The 20,827-nt window shown below is 38.2% G+C and overlaps 1 protein-coding gene across 1 annotated transcript in view; it reads right to left on the bottom strand.

Annotated features, from left to right (window-relative positions):
- Positions 1-20,827, bottom strand: part of PATJ (PATJ crumbs cell polarity complex component) — a 137,384-nt gene that overhangs the window by 101,250 nt on the left and 15,307 nt on the right. The window contains exons 7-12 of the mRNA XM_087930370.1: positions 9,554-9,682; positions 7,692-7,913; positions 5,757-5,847; positions 4,783-4,874; positions 2,839-2,968; positions 1,153-1,266 (exon numbers count right to left, since the gene is read on the bottom strand). Of these exons, the coding sequence (XP_087786496.1) occupies positions 1,153-1,266; positions 2,839-2,968; positions 4,783-4,874; positions 5,757-5,847; positions 7,692-7,913; positions 9,554-9,682 (778 nt within the window). The remainder of the gene's footprint in view (positions 1-1,152; positions 1,267-2,838; positions 2,969-4,782; positions 4,875-5,756; positions 5,848-7,691; positions 7,914-9,553; positions 9,683-20,827) is intronic.

Genomic DNA, 20,827 nt, shown 5'->3' with positions numbered 1-20,827 from the left:
TTACTTGGCATTGAACTAGCTAAGCAGAAAAGCTTTGTTTTTTATATATATATTATCTTTCTTTTTCCTGCCCATCTAAAGAACTATGTATTTCATTATGAACAGAAATATGGTTGACTTTAGCATCTGACTTTTAGTTTTTGGAAAAACGTAGAATAAATGATTTTTTTGTTACTTCCTTTACCCCAGGCTTTGGGTATTTTAGCCTGTATTTAAGGGGAATTATTATGCATGGCTATAGATCACTGCCACTCTGCATCTAAGGGCAAACCATACATATAGATAGTCCTAGACTTCCAACCATAAACGAACCTGGAAATTAAGAGGTAAGCAATGACAGCTATCATTAAGCCAGGTCATTGTTTGTTGCGGGCAATTTATTTTTGCCAAATGTCACAATTCATAGCCACATGGCTAGGAGACACTGCAGGATGATTGCTGACTACCCAAAATGCAGCCACATGACCACAGTAAGAACTTTAGTACCAGGGTGGTAAGGTATTTGCTTTATTTATTCAAGAGTAGGTAAACTTTATTTATATTGTTGCATTTTATATATTTGTTAAGAGTTCTATCCTCCCTTTCTTTCAAATGCTCAAGGCAACATTCATAGTATTTCCTCCTCTAATTTTCTTTCACTGCTACCTAATGAACTACCTCAGCCCAAAATTCACCAAATGAGCATCCGTGTCTAAAGATGTTCAGATCTCCCTAGCCCTAACCCAAGACCTTAACCTGTACACTGTACTGGACTTTATTTCATATACTCCAAGAACTCAAGTGGCTTATGTAAAAACCCCTTTTAATATTTCTCTACAACAACAAGCCTATTGACTGGCCCACGTTCATTAAGAAGTAAACAAAAACGGTATCCTTGGAGGCTGTATACCAGATATCTCATTCTTTTTTGGTATTTTGTTATTCGTTATAGAATCAAAAGACCCAAATGACTAGATAATATAGTTACTGATTTAATAAAATTGAAGCATATCTCTATCCGAATTAGAGCTAATTGTTCTTGATTCTCTTTTAATGTATTGCTTTTTCATGAAATTTTATGGTGGGTAATTCTTAGTTATTTTTTTACACAATAATAATTTTAAAGCAATAACGTGCCAAAAAAGTTGTTTTCCAATAGAATGTTTGACTTACCAATTGCGTATTGCTTCTGCTTCCTTTCATTTTCAGTGTTATCTTTTTGCTCTTGGGGTTCCTCATTTTCACTATCGGTTTCCACACCAGTCAAGTTAAGTGCGTTTGAATGCCCTGGAAAAGTTCCCAAATGTTCCCATCACTTCTGTAATCAGGCAAAAACTTTGAACTGTTCCTTTTTTTAAATTCTAAAATATGTCTGAATTGATAGGAAATTCAACTTTCCACATTATTCCAAATCTACTATTATCAAATCTCAAGTCCTCAGCCGATAGTAGTAAACTCGTAAAATTATATGCTTCTCCATTTCCACTATCCCAAAAACTTCTTCAAAATGTAAAAGGAATATAAAAAAAACCCTGAACAATGACTGAACTCTTCTAGCTTTCTAAATGACTTCCCTTCCACCTGCCTTGTGCTTAAATCTTTTGTGGGAGAATTGAAGGCCTGAGAACAATCACTGAAAGAACAGAATTCTGGTCAGTGCTGTTATGGATTTCATCCAGAGTGTCAAATCTAAAGGAGAATATCTCCGTTCTCAGGTTCCTAAAAATGTTCCATAATCATTTAATCTGCTTTTCTCAGCTTATAATAATGATTGAAAAAAACAAATTAAGAGCACAATAGAATTTTACAAAACAAATAAGGTCTTAAAAACAAACCAAGTAGCATTGGTTAAAAGGTATAACTGAAAGTGGAGCAGAAACAACACAACAAAATATATGTACTATAGTTTGCTTTACAAGCCAATAGAGGATAAATCCTGAAGAGTTCTAGAATAAAATTCAGTCATCCATTTTTTAGTTTCACATTTTGCACCTAAAATATAGCAAATATTTCCCTTTGGTTGCGATTATTGCCACCTATTTGGGGACATGTGCATAGCAACACCTGTAAAAATATAATGGGGTAAGAATGAAAATTTGATCTTCCTTCGTGGCAACTTTCTTGCCTTGGTCAGTAAGCCTTTAAGGATTTAAAAATTGTTTAACTAGTTAAAGGTAAAGGTTTCCCTTGTACATACGTGCTAGTCGTTTCCAGCTCTAGGTGCCAGTGCTCATCTCCATTACAAAGCCGAAGAGCCAGTGCTGTCCAAAGACGTCTCCGTGGTCATGTGGCTGGCATGACTAAATGCCAAAGGCTGTTACCTTCCCACCAAACGGAACGCTGTTACCTTCCCACCAAAGTAGTCCCTATTTTACTTGTATTTTTACTTTGCATGCTTTTGAACTGCTAGGTTGGCAGAAGCTGGGACAAGTAATGGGAACTCACTCCATTACACAGTGCTAGGGATTCGAACCGCTGAACTGCCGACTTTTCTGATCAACAAGCTCAGGGTCTTAGCCACTGAGCCACCGCGTCCCCCTGTTTTTTAATTTAATTTAATTAATTGTTGAGCCTTTTGGAACAAACAGGTATTCAAAGGAACCAGGTTAACTGATTCTTATAATTCAACTGGTTGTATTATTTTGCTCACTATCTATGAAAGCTGCAATCTCCCTACATGACATATTTGTTTCAGAAGAGGCCAGGACTAACCTGTTCTGCTGGCTTAACCAGCCTTGCAAATAAGTGGAACAGTAGAAACAGTAGAAATCACTTCAAAATACCAAGGTGCTCATTAAAAACAATCTTGAGCATTTTAGCTTAACTAGAAAAGAATGTAAACGGAGGGAGAAACTTTACCTCTATCCAACTCTGTCTCTGCATAATGTGGTTTCTTTCGAAGCAATGTCAGATGAACAACTGGTCCTGTCTTGCGTAAAGCTTCCACAACTTCTTGGTTGGTATAATTCTGAATATTAATTCTGTTAACCTAAAGTATGCAACACAATTCTTTTGAAAATGATAATCCATAGCACAAAAACAGGTTGAGATCATCACTTTGGCTAATTACTGCACAAAGGCAAAACATGAAGTAAAACAGATTCACACATGTTAACTCATCTATTCAGTCCTTAAGTGAAACCAAGAACTGGCCACTTTCAAGGATAGGGAAGGTGGCAAGCAGATGTGTTTAAAACAAAAATACAAAAAGAGGCAAAATTTTGCAATCTTAGATACCATGTTTTCACCCCAAGGACTGGGTCGGGAGGAGAACAAAGTTTCTCAACTCTCGCACTTTATATAAAGCCATTATTAACTTGCAAACCACCCAGGGTCACCTTATAGGGGAGATGGGTGCCATAAACATTTAATAAATAAAATAGATAATGTAGAGAGAGAAAAACTTTTCTCCTTTTCTCATAAGATGATCCACTGAAACTCAATGTGGGGTGAAGATAGAGACATATGTACTTATCCTTATATACATAGATACATACATACTTATACACATACGTATATATAAGTAATAGTAATAATATATCAAATTTATATGCTTCTCAACTTCCCAGGGACTCTAGGAGGTTTACAGATAGTTTTAAACACTAAAATCAAGAAACAACAAAAAACAAGGTAAAAATGGCAGCAGAACAAAATCAGATGGAAACAAAGGAAAACAAATCAAGTTAAAAGGAGGCTGTCCTTGCCAAAGGCCTGGGAGAACAGCCAGGTCTTCAAGCCCCTTTGAAACACCAACAGGACAGGGAAGGTTCAGATCTTGGCGGAACCTCATCCCAGAGGGCAGGCCTACCGAGAAGACATGCTTCCGGAGTCCTGAGAGATGTCATTGCTTAACTGAAGGAACCTGGAGTACACCAACCCTACCAGATTAGACTGGCCAGGCAGGCACTATGGATGAGTGCTAGTTCCTTACATAACAGGGCCCTGGACCACTGATTAAGCTATGCCACTTGCTGCCAGCAATTATGGTAATAGCAGTGTATTTGGATCATTTTTAAAAGATGGCCAGGCATAATCATGGTGATTCCGACTATCAGTGGCCATTAATAGTGATGAGTGTTTAGCACATCCTGAATTATAGATAGCACGTCTGAAATACGGTTTTTGCAATAGAGGAAGGAAACTGTAGTCCTCTCATTCCAGACTATGTATCCACTGAGAACCCAGAAAGCTGGTTTAGATGAGTTTAGGATTTACAGATTACAGATTAACAGAGTTGGAAGGGACCTTGTAGGTCATCTAGTCCAACCCCCCCACCCAAGCAGGAGACCTTATACCATTTCTGACAGGTGGAGTCCAGTTCTTCTTGAAAGCTTCCAGTGATGAAGCCCTCACAACTTCTGAAGACAAGCTGTTCCACTGATTGATTGTTCTCACTATCAGAAAGTTTCTCCTTATTTCCAGGTTAAATCTCTCCTTGTTCAGTTTCCATCCATTATTCCTTGTCTGGCCTTCAGGTGCTTTGGAAAATAGCTTGACCCCTTCCTCCCTGTGGCAGCCCCTCAAATATTGGAAGACCGCTATCATGTCTCCCCTGGTCCTTCTCTTTACTAGACTAGCCATGCCCAGTTCCTGCAACCGTTCATCATATGTTTTAACCTCCAGTCCCCTAATCATCTTGGTTGCTCTTCTCTGGACTCTTTCTAGAATCTCAACATCTAACACACTGTTCTGTTATCCCAAGTTAAAGCATTTATTCTGATTGATTTTTTCCTCCTCCACCAAAAGAAAATATAGCAAGGAAAACAGGAGAATCCCTTTCTATGAATGCAACTTTCAACTTACCGCAATAATTTTGTCATTGACTTTTATCTGACCATTGTGATCCGCAGCACTGTCAGGTATTACATTCTTTATGAAAATCCCTGAAGGTTCCCCTTAAAGGAGGAGAATGAGATGGAGGGAAGAGAGAGGAAGAAAGTGCAGACAGAATTAGCATGCACTGATTATAATTTCACACACATTCTAGAGCAGATAGAGGCAACTATCGTCCCTTTACAATCTGTGGACTTCAACTCCCAGAATTCTCTTAATGCTTCTCCAAATCAGTTTCATTTTCTCAATCTGCTATACAGTGTTGTAAGATTCTCTACTGGGTTCCATTTCTCTGCTATACTTAGAGCTTTTATATCGTGTGTGTGTGTGTGTGTTTATGGCATAAATCATGTTTATCCTGATTTTTACACGTTTCCCTCTTAACTGTTCCTATTTTTGGAAGATTCCTTGGTAGTGGTGGTGGTTTTTGTTTTGAATGTCTGAAACTTCCATGTTTTTTGATACACATTAGCATTTTCATAGTTGATTTCAGCTTTTTCATAAATATCCATTTTTTAAAATTTAAGCTTCGCTACAATATCTCTTAGCTTTTTTTAATCCCATAAAAGGCAAACATTTGATGGTTGGTAAACATAGGAAAACCAAACTGAAAAGTTATACTACCATTTTGATGGAGACATAGTCATGCTGGCTCCCTCCCTGGACCACGGAAGCATCTTTGGACAACGCTGGCTCCCTTGGCTAAGAAACAGAGAATGAGAACCTCCCCCAAGAATTGGACACGACTGGACAGGGGAAACTTTACCTAATCTTTCTGCATGGCTTAAAAATCTCTGGGGCTAAATAAATACTTAGGAGAGAAAAAGCAAAAAAGCATTTCTCTCCCTCCATTCTCTGACAATATCGTTCTCTATCTTAAACATACGTTCTACAAATTATCTGATTTAGCCTCTTCCTTTAGCAATCAATATTATACAGCTCACCTGAATCAGAAACTCCAGAATATCCAACAATTGTTATACCAAGGCTCTGTCCATCCTTTTTAGTCAACTTAACTTCATGGATTTCATTTTCCTGGGAAACAAAACGATACCATTTTTTTCAGATTATATTAACCATTTAATCTTGTGCCCAGAACTTTTCCATTTGTTACCCAGTTAAAGCCTTTTTTGGTTCAACAATCCAAAGACAACAAGATGTGTGTTGTTTTCACAATGTTCTGGTGTTCAAATATACTGTGTGTGATGACCAAGAGTGTAACACAAACGTAACAAAATCCAAAATGTAAATAAATGTCCTTTAATGCCTCCAACTTGGCCCCACTGTTCAGTAATTCTCAGTTGGAGATAAAACGTAATCAAAAATAGTCTTCAACAGAAAGCAATACAGTCCGAATTTAATGAGCAGATAGAGGTAAAATTAAAAACTACACAAACTACAGTGATGAAATTTCCACAAGGGAACAGGAGAAGTATTTACCAAATTCAAGGAGATAACAAGACACAGTCTGTTGGAAGGATGCCAACCAAGATAACCTCAAACCAAAATAAAACATGTTTTGTCTCCAGCGTTTGCCAGAACGCAGGTCCAAACTCTTATGCAGTGCTCACACCTGCAACCCATGAAGAGGATCAAGGCTCCCTCCTCCCGAATAGATCACGTCTCTCCCTTATCCTCTCCTTCTGTGTGCCTTAGGATGGATAGGGGGTTGGGCCTGGGTCCTTCTCTGATTGCTCAGCCGGCCTCTGCTCTGCGCCAGCCTCCGGAGCCTCCGGAGCCACACTCCCTGTCGGCTGTTCCTCCTCTCCCTCAGAGTCAGTCTCCACCAGGGGCATGACACTGTGTCTTCACACATTACTTTCTGAACATCGGAATATTATTGAATTATTATCACTTTGGACTTTTAAACAGAAAAAAGAAGAATCTATATTTTTTAAAAATGCTAAATTTCAACATTAATTATTGCATTTTTACCAGTGTCTGGATTTACTTTTCTATCTGATTTTATAACTGTTGTGATATCTCCCAAGTGCTAAAACAGATTAAAAATTAAAATATATATAAAAAAGATAAATAGAATGAAAAATTAGATAGCAATTACAATTAGAAGAGCTGTGGTGACACAGTAATTAGAATGTAGTACTGTAGGCTAATTCACTGCTCACTCTAGGAGTTTGATTCTGAGCGGCTCAAGGTTGACTCAGCCTTCCATCTTTCCAAGGTCGGTAAAATGATGACCCAGATTATTGGGGGCAATCTGCTGACTCTGTATACAGCTTAGAGAGTGCTATAAAGCACTGTGCAGCAGTATAAGTGCTATTGCTATTATTATAAACTGATCAAATGAAAATGTTTTAACCATTCCTACCAGCAGAAAATTTGATTTGATTTTTTTTCTTTACATAGTCCTTTAGCAATGTGTACTTCAGGAGAACTTATATACAAATACATAAGCTGACAAAGAGTAAGATGAGAAAATATAGTGTCAAGTCTGTACATCTGAGTTAAAATTGATATTATATACATTACTGATACTATGTGACCTTTTCAGAGAAAGGTGTTCTTTAACTTGAATGGTTCAGCTAAATATGAGGCAGATAGTCAATAAGATATTGAAAGTGAAAGTGTCTAAGGAGTTCAGTTGCCTTTCCAAAAGCCCCTTTGGGATTGAAAGTGAAAGCTGTTGATTTTGGCGATGTAGCAAAACTACAGTAGTATTGTTTGCCCTACAATAGCAAAGTGTATTAAAGTCACTTTGCTGGTCTGTGACCATAATAAAGATTGATTGATTGATTGTTAAACTGAATGGTAATAACAATATTCAGATCAAGTAGGTATAAGGTCAATTTAGGAAGATTTTTGTCAGACTATATGAAATTTCCAGTGAGGTAATCTGATACAAGCATTAAGATACTTACTGTGTCAGATTCTCTGTCCTGAATAGTAGCTAATTCACCCACAGGATCAGCCACAGGAGTTGGTGGGGTTGTAGATATTTCAGACAAAGGAGATCGTGCAACTACCATCTTAACGTGATTTCCGCAGTTTCTCAACACTTGGGCAACCTGCTCACTGCTCATACCTTGTACATTAATACCCCCAATTTCCAAGATATGATCATCAGTTCTAAGTCTGCCGTCCTTCAAGAAACAAGGAACATTTTTCAAAGTTAAAATGAACTGGAATGGAATACTTTTTATAAAGCAAGACTTCACTATAAAATGCCATCACATTAAAGCAATACTACAGTTACTGCCTGTTCAAAGCAAGTTTGACAATCCTATAAGATGCAACATCTTTCAATATCAACTGAAATACATGTAGTCCTCGACTTACAACAGTTCATTTAGTGACCAGTTGAAGTTACAATGGCACTGAAAAATGTGACTTATGACCATTTTTCATGTTTTATGACCACTGCAGCATCCCCAGGGTCACATGATTTATATTCGGATCCTTGACTCACAACTATGGCAGTTGCAACCTTCTGACAAGCAAAGTCAGTGGAGAAACAACATTCACTTCACAACCATGTTACTAATTTAACAACTGCAGTGATTCAGTTAACAAAGGTGACAAGAAAAAAAATGGGGCAAAAGTCACTTAACAAATTTCACACTTGGGGCTCAATTGTGGTCATAAATGGAGGACTACCTGTATATAAAAGCAAGGAAAATTACATTTTCTCATGAAGCAGATTCCCAAAGTCTCACAAGTTAAATCCCAATTGCCACCAACAATTTTAATCAATAGACTATATCCCACAGCCTGTGCAGTAACATATTGGCCCTTTGATTATATCTTCTTGGCACCATCAAGCTCTCATATGCAGTTAAAACTGATACCACCTACTGCAAGTTTGTTTCATTTCCAGATTATACCTTGATCTGTATTGGAAATTGGTGAAAAACTAGGCCAGATGGGAGAAGGAATATGAATCAAAAGATTATAGACCAGTTCAGTATTTTTTATATATTGTACATATCATTCACTTACAGCTTTCACTTTATGTGTCATTCTTCTGCTATACTGTAAGTCTAACCCTTAGAGCATTGCCAAATTGTAATTCTACACATTTTTAATATCCCTCTTTTTACTTAAGAACCAAGGCATATGTAAGAAGTCAATTAGAATGTGGATAGTGGTGACATTTAATTAGTTATCTTTAACCTACTTTTAATCCACATTTATACATTCCATCAATCAGGCTTAAATGATTAAGATTTATTTTCATCATTTTAAACAATCTGGGTCTCTTGCATACTTTGCAAAATACCAGGTGTAACAGAAACAATGATAAATGATCAAAGAGGAGAGGGAGACTTTATTCCCACTCCTTATTCTATAATGCTTCATCTCAGCTGATAACAGCAATGGAGAGATACAGAGATACTGAGAAGTTGGGACAATTTGATTACTACTTTCCTTCGCCACGAAATGGATAGCATTGTTGGGGCTGGTTTGAGATGTTAACATGGTACCAATTAGGGATAAAGAGATGGGCACAACTCATTTCCCTTCCTTCTCCAAGGGTGAGAAATTCTTTTCCACTGCTGCTTCCACAGCTAATAAGACAGAGTAAGGCCAGGTCAACATCAACATCTTTTCCTACTTTAGTATCTGCTAAAAGATTCTTTCCCTCAAAGAAATTACAGACGTACAAATACTATGTACACACACACACACACACACACAGAGGGAGAGGGAGGGAGGGAGGGAGGGAGGGAGGGAGAGAGAGAGAGAGAGAGAGAGAGAGAGAGAGAATTATAAACAAATTTACCCTGTCTGCTAGTCCACCAGGTACAATAGTCCGTACTACCACACCACTTGTTTTTCTTCCTACAATTCCAAAGCCTAATCCTGAGCCATCATTAATTAGTTCAACTTCTTCAGTGTGGCCCCAACTGACCTATAAAAATAGAAAAGTAATTTTACAGTGATCCTTTAAAGCATTAAAATGCCAAAAACATTTACCTGTGCATTTCCAGTCTATACAATAAAATAAGTACTCAGTATTTTCCACAGCAACTCAGCTATTGTAAAAGTCTCTTTTCCTTTGGGGTTACAACATCTGGAGTATACATGAGACCCAGTGGTCATGCAATTATAGTAAGGTGGATTGATGGAGAACATGGTAACTATGCAGGAAGAGCCCAGAACATGTTTTATTATATACCATAAACGTCCTCTGAAGCATTTCTAATTAAAACATTAAACTAGTTACACTGAACACAAAAATCATATCTGAAACACCATAAAGGACACAAGAGGGGAGAATATCTTGAAACCATTTTTTAAGTGTCTCTGAAACATGCATTGCTATGCCTGTAGATGGTGCTCACAAATGAGTATGATAACTGCACTTGGACCTAATCAGAACAACACACCGAAATGAAGCAAATAGCATTCATATATGTTTCTTCCTGGAACAGCCCATCATGGTGGCCAAGGGAATTTCACAACAATCCCACAACAAAACAATGCCTGCTGGTGCACTGGACATTTGTGTCTTTTTTGTAGGCTGGGAAAAAAACTAATCATGGATTGTTCTCTATCTGTGTTTCTGCATGAGAAAATAACTTTACACTGAGTTCTGTGCATTTGAGCATCCTAGATCTCAAATCAAGAAAGATTATTTGGTCCAGTGCGATCTACTAGATATGTAACTAAAGATTGGTCAGCTGCTTGATATATTGAATATAGAAAACATTAATTCACTGGGCTGAGTTAAAAGTGAGTGGGGTTAAAAAAAAATCACCCCATAGCATATATTTATTACTGGGGGAGCAGCAAGTAAGATAGGAAAAATTGTGAATAATATAGTGAGAAAACTGCAGGTGATTTTGGAATGGGTTCTAAGCAGGATGAGCTATATAATCTTGACTAAGATACTTTCTCTATTCTGCGTCCATATGTCTACTAACGGCTAGCCAGATTCTTCTGTGAAATATTCTGGCTGGCATAACAAAACCCAGTTATGTCCTTGCTTGTCAACTGTCAAAGGAAAACTCAAACTGACACGATTGATTGAGATGCTGAAATTGAATATAGCGAATGTCACTTTATAGGAAAGTGGGAGGAAGCATTTCTCATTCCTTTTTTCCCCATTTCCTTCTTATCCTGCTCATAAAATCTCAGTGGTGTAGGGAAGGGCCTCCCAACCTCTTGGGCACGAGGGTCCCATTCTGTGGAGATAAATTTTTCCGCGGACCAGAATGGGCAATGTTTTGTGTGTTGCCTGCATTTCATGGATGGGCCTTCGCTTGTTTGTGGGACCCAGTTTCTGGAATGCTGTGGACCGGTGCCGATCCATAGACTGGGGGTGGGGGGCCCTGGTGTAGGGTAGCAAGGCTTATGCTTAACCTAAGGGGAAATCACTCTCTAGGAGTGAGTTTCAGGAAACATTTGTTCAATCTTCTTTGTAAGGTCTTGTGATGCAGACAGGATTATGTTTTACCAGAAAACACTATTCATCGGGGAATTTATCCTTCCTTACACTTTTCCCCATAAAAACCACCCTGTGAATTAGGTTGGGCTAAGAGAGACTAACTAGCCCAAGGTCACCAAGTGAGCTTCTATGACTGCCGATAGACTAGAACCTGGATCTCTTTTTTCCTAGTCCAACACCTGAACATCAACCATCCTGGCTCTACCCCCTGCATTTAAAAAATAATAATAATAATAATAATAATAATAATAATAATAATAATAATAATAATAATAATAATAATAATAATAATAATAATAATAATAATAATGGGGTGCTACTACCAGCCTACATGCCCTCTTCTCCTTGCCTTCCTCTTGGTCTTACCATACTGCTAACTTCCTGCCTCAATGTTGCAGCTCCATCTCCTGCTACTATCTTTAGAAAACACTGTTCTGTTCCACCTCCTGAGGCTGCAGTTTAATATAAGGACATTAATTTTTTAAATATTTTTTTTAACCTAGCAATGAGTTGATCCAAACAATCATTGTGTTTGATATGTAGCATTATCAGCAAAAATATTTGTGTGGTCAAATAAAAGCAAACTATGGACATATGTTCAAACTTCCTGTGACTTAAGTAAAAAAATATTCAGGATACATAAATGATTTAATAACAAGTGAAAAGTTTAAGTCACAATAATATGGAAAAGGAAAAAATGGAGGCAATACTTTATTTTGTTAGTTTGCTCTATATAGATGCTTTATGGAAAAAAAGTGGCTACATAAAAGCATAAAAGCACAAGCTTTTAACTTCAGGGAAATAACCACTATGATGAGCCAGTAAGTTTAAGCAATTTACAATAATTATACTTAAGAAAAGAAACGAAAGTACCTTCAGCTAAGATAGTTCCTTCGTATCTGTGCTTGTAACAAATAATCAATTACAGATTTAAAAATCTAGCTATCAAACCACTTGTTTTTTAAAAAACAAATTTTATTGATTTTACAATTAAAACAAACCAGCATCACATACATAAATGAAAGAGAGAAAAAGAAGAAAGGAAGAAGAAAATAGAAAGAAAAAACATTCTCATCTTCAACAGTTTGTAAGACCTCTTTTTTATCCTTATTTTATGCCATATACACACACCTAATCCTTACATATATCTGTGTATCACTACTATGGATCTATCCTATCCTCTTTTGCCTTTTAGTGTGAAGTCTATCTTTGGTCTATCCATTTGTACCAGCAGTTCCAGCTGTTGTAGTATATTGAAGTGTCTCTATTTTTTAATGCCAAAGTTAATTTGTCCATTTCTGCACAACTTGAAATTTTTTGAATAATCATCCTCTCTGATGGAACATGAGGCTGCTTCCAACATTGTGCAAAAGCCAATCTGGCCACTGTCAAAATGTGCATTATTATATATTTCACTTATTTTGATATTTGTTTATCAAAGAGAAAGGACTCTGGTTTGAATTCGATCTGTTCTCTTGTCATTTCTTCCAGCCAATTTCTAATTTTCTGCCAATATTTTTGAGCTTCTGTACAGGACCACCACATATGGAAAAAAGTTCCCTCTTTTTTTTTGCATTTCCAGCAATTTGGACTCATATTGGGGTGCATCTTCGCTAATCTCGGAGGAAGGTGCCATCTATAAAACATTTTATAGGCATTTTCTTTGTATGCTACTGATTTTGTAATTTTATTATTTCTACCCCAGACCTTTTCCCATTCTGTTATGGTGATGCTACGTCCTATATTCCTATTCCAGGCTATCATGTTCCCTTTTACAATTTCTTCTTCTAATTCTACTTCTAATGAATAACTATAAAATTTTGTTAAATGTTTTTTTGCCAGATCCTAATAAAATTGTATCTAATTGCTGGAGTTTATTGTTAATTCCAAATTCTTTCTTGTCCTGTTTATATCTACTTTGAATTTGAAGATATGCCCACTGATCAATTTTTAGTCCCCGCTCTTGAAGTTCTTGCTGCAATTTCAAATTTCCTTGCGTAAAAATTAATAATTTTAGTGATATCCAGATTATTTGGGTGAATCATCACCTCCACTGTTGAAATCCAAATTGGTATTTTTAAATAGTGTTTTTTCCGTATTTTCTTCCAATTAGTTAATAATGAGTCTCTGATTAGGTATCTGTGAAAATATTTCTGGCTAGTTTTCCTTACATCCCATAAAAAAGCATGCCACCCACTCTGCAAGTCATGGCCTTCTAAGAATAATATTCTCTTATTGGTTAAATCTACCCATTCCTTCAACCATACTAAAGAGGCTGCACTATAATACAACTCCCAATTTGGAAGTGCCAGCCCTCCCCTGCTCTTCATATCCTGCATTGCCTTTAAGTTTATTCTGGGTTTTTTTCCCTTGCCAGATAAATTTTACAGTTATTTTATTAAGATCTTCAAAAAAAAAATTGTGTACTTTGATTGGGATGGTCTGAAATATATATAGGAATTTTGGAAGAATATTCATTTTAATAGCAGCAATGCTGCCTAATAATGAAAGTTGCAGCTTGCCCCATGTTTCTAAATCCTTCTTTACCTGTTGCATCAATTTATCATAATTATTTTCCTTAAGTGTCTTACAATGTGCTGTCAACCATATTCCTAAGTATTTAACTTTCTTTATCACTTGTATTCCCATAACTTCTTCTAGTTCTATTTTCTGTTTTTCTGTTAAATTTTTAGTCATTAATTTTGTTTTCTTCCTATTAATTTTAAGTCCTGCTACTGCTCCAGATTGTTCTAATTCATCAATTTTTGTCCTCTTTCTATTGGTTTTTCAATGAAAAAAATCATATCATCCACAAACGCTTGCAACTTATATTCTTTTTTCTTAACCTTTAATCCTTTTATGTCTGGGTCTGTCTAATTCGCATTAGTAATGCTTCCAATGATAATATGAAGAGCAGGGGTAAGAGTGGGCAGCCCTGTCTGACTCCTTTTTCTATTTTTATTGGGTGGGTATATTCCCCGTTTATTATAATATTAGCCTGTTGTGTATCATAAATGGTTGTCATAATATTTTCAAATTTGGTGCCTAAATTCATATTATAAATTCTTTGGATTAAAAATTGCCAATTTAAATTATCGAAGGCCTTCTCTGCATCTAAAAACATAAGTGCAATTTGTTTTTCGGGGTGGGCTTCGTAAAATTCTAAGACATCTAGTACTATTCTTAAGTTGTTCCTGATTTGTCTGGTTGGGAGAAATCCATTTTGATCTTCATGTATATGCTCATTTAACATTCTTTTTAATCTACTTGCTATAAAAGAAGTAAATATTTAGTAATCAGTATTTAACAATGAAATCAGCCTATAATTTTGTATATATTGGGGATCTGAATCCTCCTTCGGGATCAGCGAAATCAATGCCCCCCTCCAGGAGCCCGGCATCCTGGCTGCCAATAAGACATCATTAAAAGCTTCCACCATAAGAGGTCCTATTTCTTTTGCTATTGCCTTGTACAGCTCCCCTGGAATCCCATCTGGTCCCAGGGATTTATTGTTTTTCTGGTTCTCTATTGCTGATTTCAATTCAAACCAAGTAATATCTTTGTTTAATAATTCTTCCATTTCTTCCCCAATTGCTTTATCCTTCACTTCATCTAAATAGTTTCTTATTTTATCTTCGTTAACTTCTTCCTTTTTATATAACTCTTCAAAATACTTATGGGCAATTTCTTTTTTCTGTTCTATCTCCTGTTGTATATCCCCCTTTCCATCTATTAGCTGGTATATCAATCTCTTTCCTTTCCTTTTTTGAAGTCTATATGATAGCCATCTCCCTGGTTTATTAGCATGCTCAAGTTGTATTCAAATTTATAATCATTCTCTCTTGTTCAATTCAATTCAATTTATGTTTAGTTATTGTTATCTGATTTTGCAATTTTGAATCCTTTGGGGTACGCTGTAATTGAGTTTCTAATTCCTTAATTTTTTGTTGTAATTTGTTTTGCTGGGCGTATTTTTCCTTATTCCTCTTGGCGTTATTAGAGATTGTTATACCTCTTATTACTGCCTTCATTGTATCCCAAATGTTTTGTTTCGCAGTTGCTCCATTATCATTTTCCTTTAAGAAATAAATTTTAAATTAAATTTAAATAAATTTAAATTTTAAATAAATTTTAAAGAATTTTTCATCTGTTTTCTTTATATGAGTTTCTTGTAGGCATACTATATCAGCATTTTGCTTGATTAGTTTAGCTATTATCCTTTTCCTTTTTATCATCGAGTTTAAACTATTTATATTAATTGATAGTGGTTTCTTTTTTTCTTCCATTTAATTAATTCTGTTTCACTCTTTGTCTTATAATGGCTCCAGTCTCTCCTTGTGCCTGAAGATGTGTCCTACTTTCTTCTCTCTCCTGTTATAGATGAGTATTTCCTTGATTTCCTAAAGTTCCATCTCTGTTCTTATGATAGCCTTGATCTTCCTGGGAGTTTGTTTCCAGTTCATTCTTACTGCTCTGGTCTTCCGGACCTACCAATCGTTCATAAAATTCCTGGGCCTTTTCCATGGAGTCTATTTTAATTTTCCTTTCGTTCCAAAAAACTAACATCCACTCTGGGATTAGCCATTTAAATATGATTCTTTTCTGATTTAGGTAAGCTGCTAAGAACTTGTAGTCTCGTCTTTGTTCTCTTACTCTTCTTGGTATTTGTTTGAGAATCAAGACTTCTTTGCCTTTGTACGTGATTGTTTCATCTCTTGACATCCTATATATGATATCCCGGACACCCCTTCTCGCAAATCGTATATGGACTTCTCTTGGGCATTTGTGGCGTCTCGCATAATTAGTGCTAATCCTGTAAACTTAATCAAACTCCTTCAAGATGTCATCTTTATCCTTTTCCAGTAGTCCAGCCAGTATTCCCGCCATTAGTTGTTCCAGGTCTTCTTTGGATTCCACTACATTTTGGAATCTTAAGTATGTAACAGCCTTGTCCATCTCTACATAGACCAGTGAGTCCTCTATTTCTTTACTCACATTCTTTAATTCTTCATCTATCCTTTCTAATTTCCTTTTGGTTTGTTCAGTCCTTTTCTCAACCTCTTTTATTGTTGCTTCATTTTTCTCCAAGGCCTGCTGTAATAACCCAACTTTGTCCTCTACTTTGGAGATATCCACTTTCATTTCTGCTTTTAATTTCCCCATCTCCTCTTTTAGTTCATTGATATCTGCTCTTGTCTCATTATGGTTTTTCATCATTGTTTCTTGCAGCTTCGTCATCGATTCCTGTAAAGTCAGCAAAATTGATTGGATGTTGGCATTCGAGATGTTAGCTTGTTTCTCCACTGGTAATGCTTCTTCTATGGTTTTTTGTGCCATGGGCGAAGCTGTTGCCGACATAGTTGTTAACATCGGGGTGACCTTTCTTACAGTTTTCAGAGCTGTAGTTGTTGTGGAAGTCATTTCTTTTAAGATTTGTTTCTGTTGTTGTACTATATTAATTATATTATCCCAAATTAAAATTCAGTGATAGAATCTCTGTATTAGGATTGACCGGTATCTAATTACTTAATCTATCTATCTGCTGGATAGCTGTGCTCTTAACTGGTTACTGGAGTATAAGTTCTTTTATATAAAAATATTATCACTGTATTATTTTAAATCCAAATTCTAAATCACATTATAATTTTGTAATGTCTATCAAGCCACTTGTAATGTGTACTAGTACACATTATACTAGTAATATTTAACAATGTATTGTAAAGCACTTAAACCACATTTTGTTTCATTACTATAATCCAGGGGTGTCAAACTCAATTTCACGGAGGGCTGCATCAGAGTTGTGTTTGACTTTGGGGGGGCAGGATGGGCATGGCCAGTTGGACATCACTCCTTTCGGAGGCACCAGTGGTGGTGCTTATATACTGTAAGTAATTTAAAAGCTAAAAAATGTGATACCCTGCTACCTTAGATTCCAGGACTGAAAATAGATAATTTTTCAATTATTTGTAGCTCAGGGTTGAACTGTGGGGCTCTTGATGCTCTCTGATTTTCTTGCAACATTTCATTACCAAGCTATGTAATATTATCAGTGCTGATTCTGTTACCTTTGATGAGAACGATAAGTGAATTCCAAAAACTACTAGAAATCTGACCTACTAATAAACTGCATGAAGTAAACATATACAATCCTGAAGAAGGACCAGAAAAGGAATATATTTTATATAAGTTAGCTAGCTCCTGAGTATACTATAACTATCTAATATATAGGTCATAGGGACAGAAAGCAACTCTGTCTGTGTTACGCTGAAGAATTAGGAAATCTATTTAGAGGAAGTAACAATGTATTTAAAGTTGAGAACAAGGAAGCTGCAATCAAGGGAAGGTCTGTAAGAAGCATTTTTGTAAGTGTAAGATAATGGTAAAAATAGCATATACTTACAGACATCCTGTCTTCTCTACCACATCCTCTTTATTATGTTTTGTTCCCAGGAAAAATATGTTTTTATGTATTTTGTAAGCATAAAATCCATATTTGGTAAATAGGTCATAGATGAACGCCCAGGCTTGGGCTGAAATCATCATAAGGTATAAAAGAACTGACCCCAGCATGTAATGGGGGTTCAGAATTTGTCATGTTAATGCTCTGAACGCTTTGCGCAAATAAACCTGAATTCTTCCACCTCTCGTGGTCTCTTGTTCTGTGTTGAAAACGAGATTGCTGCAACATTTTCTGGCGACCCAGATGGGACTGGAGGGGCCCTGAGGCCCTCTGGGTGGTCCATCCCGACAGTCAGTGGATCGGTGAGTTGGAGGGAATATCCCAGGCGCCATCGGACCCTTTGAATCCGAGGGACTTCCCCAGACGGCTGACTGCTGCTGTCGGCGATTGACGAACCCACGAACCACTGGTGAGAGGTGAGAAGAACAGGACTGGGGCTGGCCAGCAGTGAAAGAGGAATAAAAAAGGAGAAGACGCCTGCAGGCAAGTATTGGATGGGAAATATAATCCCTCCCTGTAAGCAGGGACGGAGGAGAGGACTGATCACCCTCTCTTAACAGATAAAGTGGGTGGACTTGTCAAGTCTGATTGGAAAAGAGAGAGAGCCTACTGCAGTTCCCATTGGTGACTGTGAGCCTCCAGCACCGTGGGTCAGTAGAAAGCGAGTGGCGTCCGCAGTTCCCATCGGAGACCGTGAATATCCGGCTCCCTGGGTCGGGCGTGTGTGAGTGGATGTCCATGTGAAAATCCCCTGCTGTGTTTGAAGAAAGTGGGACCCCTTACCCTCTTCTTCAATTTCCTCTCCTCTCTCTCTCTTGTCTGTTTATGTGGGAGGATTATGGGTGGTAGACAAACTAAAGAGGTAACCCCTCTGGAGGTTATGATGAAACATTTTAAGGAGGCTTACCAATCTCAGGATTATGGGTGTAAATGGGATAGGCAGAAATTGCGAAAATTTTGTGAAATTGAATGGCCCAACCTGGGGATTGGGTGGCCCCTGGTGGGTACACCTGATATTTCCACTGCCGTGCAGGTACATCGTAGGGTCTTCCACCCAATGTTAGGCTACCCAGATCAGGGTCCATATATAGATGTGTGGCTGGATTTATTGAATCATCCACCCCCTTGGCTACGACGACTTAAAATGCAGCTGTGTAAAGCCTTGTTATCACGACATGTTACCCTTAACAAATTACAGAAATCTGTACAAGTGCTACCTAGTTGTCCCGAGGAAGTTCCTCACCCCCCACCTTATGTACCACCGGGAGGTTTCGAAGGAGGGTCAGAGGGGGAGGAATCGGGAGGAGTGGCAGACTTTATGGCACGATTAGATCGACTATCTCCATATCAAAAAAGTCCCCTAAGGTCAGAGGCAATGGATCGATCGGTCCAGGTGGATAGATCACAGCTTTCAACATCCACCCCAAAGGAAAGGTCCGTGGACCCTACCCCATCCACTTCAGCGCCGGGAACATCTGCTATGACCGAACCGGTCGCAGCTAGAACTCGGGCAAAAACAGAACAGGCTTCCCTGACAGCCCCCCTGAGACAAGTGGATCAGTTGGCAATTAATCCAATTAATGGAGGTAGCTCGAAAAGTCTTTGCAAATAGGGATAAAGAGGAGGACAGGGAAAAAAAAATCAGAAGATGCAACGCAAGGCTGAATTAATGGCAGCAGCCATGATGTGGGCACCACGAGGACGGTCAAATCCACGTGGTGCGGGGTCCGGCTCACAGAGGGGCCGGGGCAATAGTCGGGAGAAAGGGGGAAGATGGGAACTCGGCCATAACCAATGTGCTTTATGTAAGAAATATGGGCATTGGAAAGGTGAGTGTCCCGAACGTGAACTACCCAGAAATAGGGAAGGACCCCCACGAAGCCTCAGTTTCATGGTGGAAGATGGTCAGAGAAGGCTGACCCAGAGGGGTAGAGGACAGACAGAAACCAGACGGGGGTTGGGCGGACCCCCTCTGGTGGGCTTGGCTCAAGCAGAGGAATGGGACTGAGGCCGACCGGGTTCAGTAAGCCTCCCTGAACCTATGGTCAGACTGAATGTGGGAGGCAAGCCAGTTACATTTTTAGTGGATATCGGAGCTACCCGATCAGTTTTAACCCAACCCTTAGCGCAGGCATCCCGTGAAACTATTAATATTCAGGGAGCAACAGGGACAACTTTACAACGTCCCTTTCTGGAGCCCCTTGAATGCACCTTAAAAGGGCAGGCTATAACACACCAGTTCGTTTACATGCCTGACTGCCCTGTCCCATTATTAGGAAGGGACCTGCTCTGTAAAATGAGGGCACAATTATCCTTTAATGAGGATGGTTCCATGAACCTGGGGTACGGAAAAGTAACCTTGTCTGTACCTTTGGAAGAATCCTGGAGGCTTATGGTAGCGAGGGATTTTGGGTGCACTGACAAGGAAGTCTGGAGGCAGTTTAAAGTTCCCTATTTGTGGGCGGAAGATAACCCCCCTGGTTTTGCAGCACACCATCCACCCATTCTAATTGAGGAAGTGCCTCTGAAAGTGCCTGTGAGAATCAGGCAGAGGGCATACCCTCGCCACTTCATGCAAGCTATCCAGGATATTATTGACTTATATTTAGAACATCATATCCTGGTACCTACTGAGTCGCCCTGGAATACCCCCATATTACCAATTCCAAAGGGGGATGGTCGTTTTCGCCCTGTTCAGGATTTGAGGCCTGTAAACCTAGCCACTATAACAATCCATCCAGTAGTTCCCAATCCCTATGTCATATTGGGACTCATCCCTCGGGAGGCCCAGTGGTTTTCTGTGATAGACTTGAAGGACGCTTTTTTTACCATCCCCATACACAAGAAAAGCCAGCATTTATTTGCTTTTGAGTGGGAAAACCCTAATACTGGTAGGAAGCAGCAATATACCTGGACCAGGCTGCCTCAAGGATTTAAGAATTCACCTACACTTTTCGGTGCAGCTTTGGCCAGGGATCTGGAGGCTTTACATATACCAGCCCCAGATGTGGTCTTACAATATGTGGATGATTTATTAGTAACAGGATATGCAGAGGACGCGTGTTGGCAAAATACAGCTGATTTACTTTCACTACTGCAAGATTTAGGCTATAAAGGCTATAAAATGGGGACATGGCACGGCCGGT

This window comes from Pseudonaja textilis, chromosome 3, assembly GCF_049901715.1.
Source record: "Pseudonaja textilis isolate UNSWEBS1 chromosome 3, rPseTex1.2, whole genome shotgun sequence".
NCBI classification, from domain to species: Eukaryota; Metazoa; Chordata; class Lepidosauria; order Squamata; family Elapidae; genus Pseudonaja; species Pseudonaja textilis.
The sequence above is the reverse complement of the archived record's forward strand: the minus strand, read 5'-3'. Positions and strand labels throughout refer to the sequence as shown.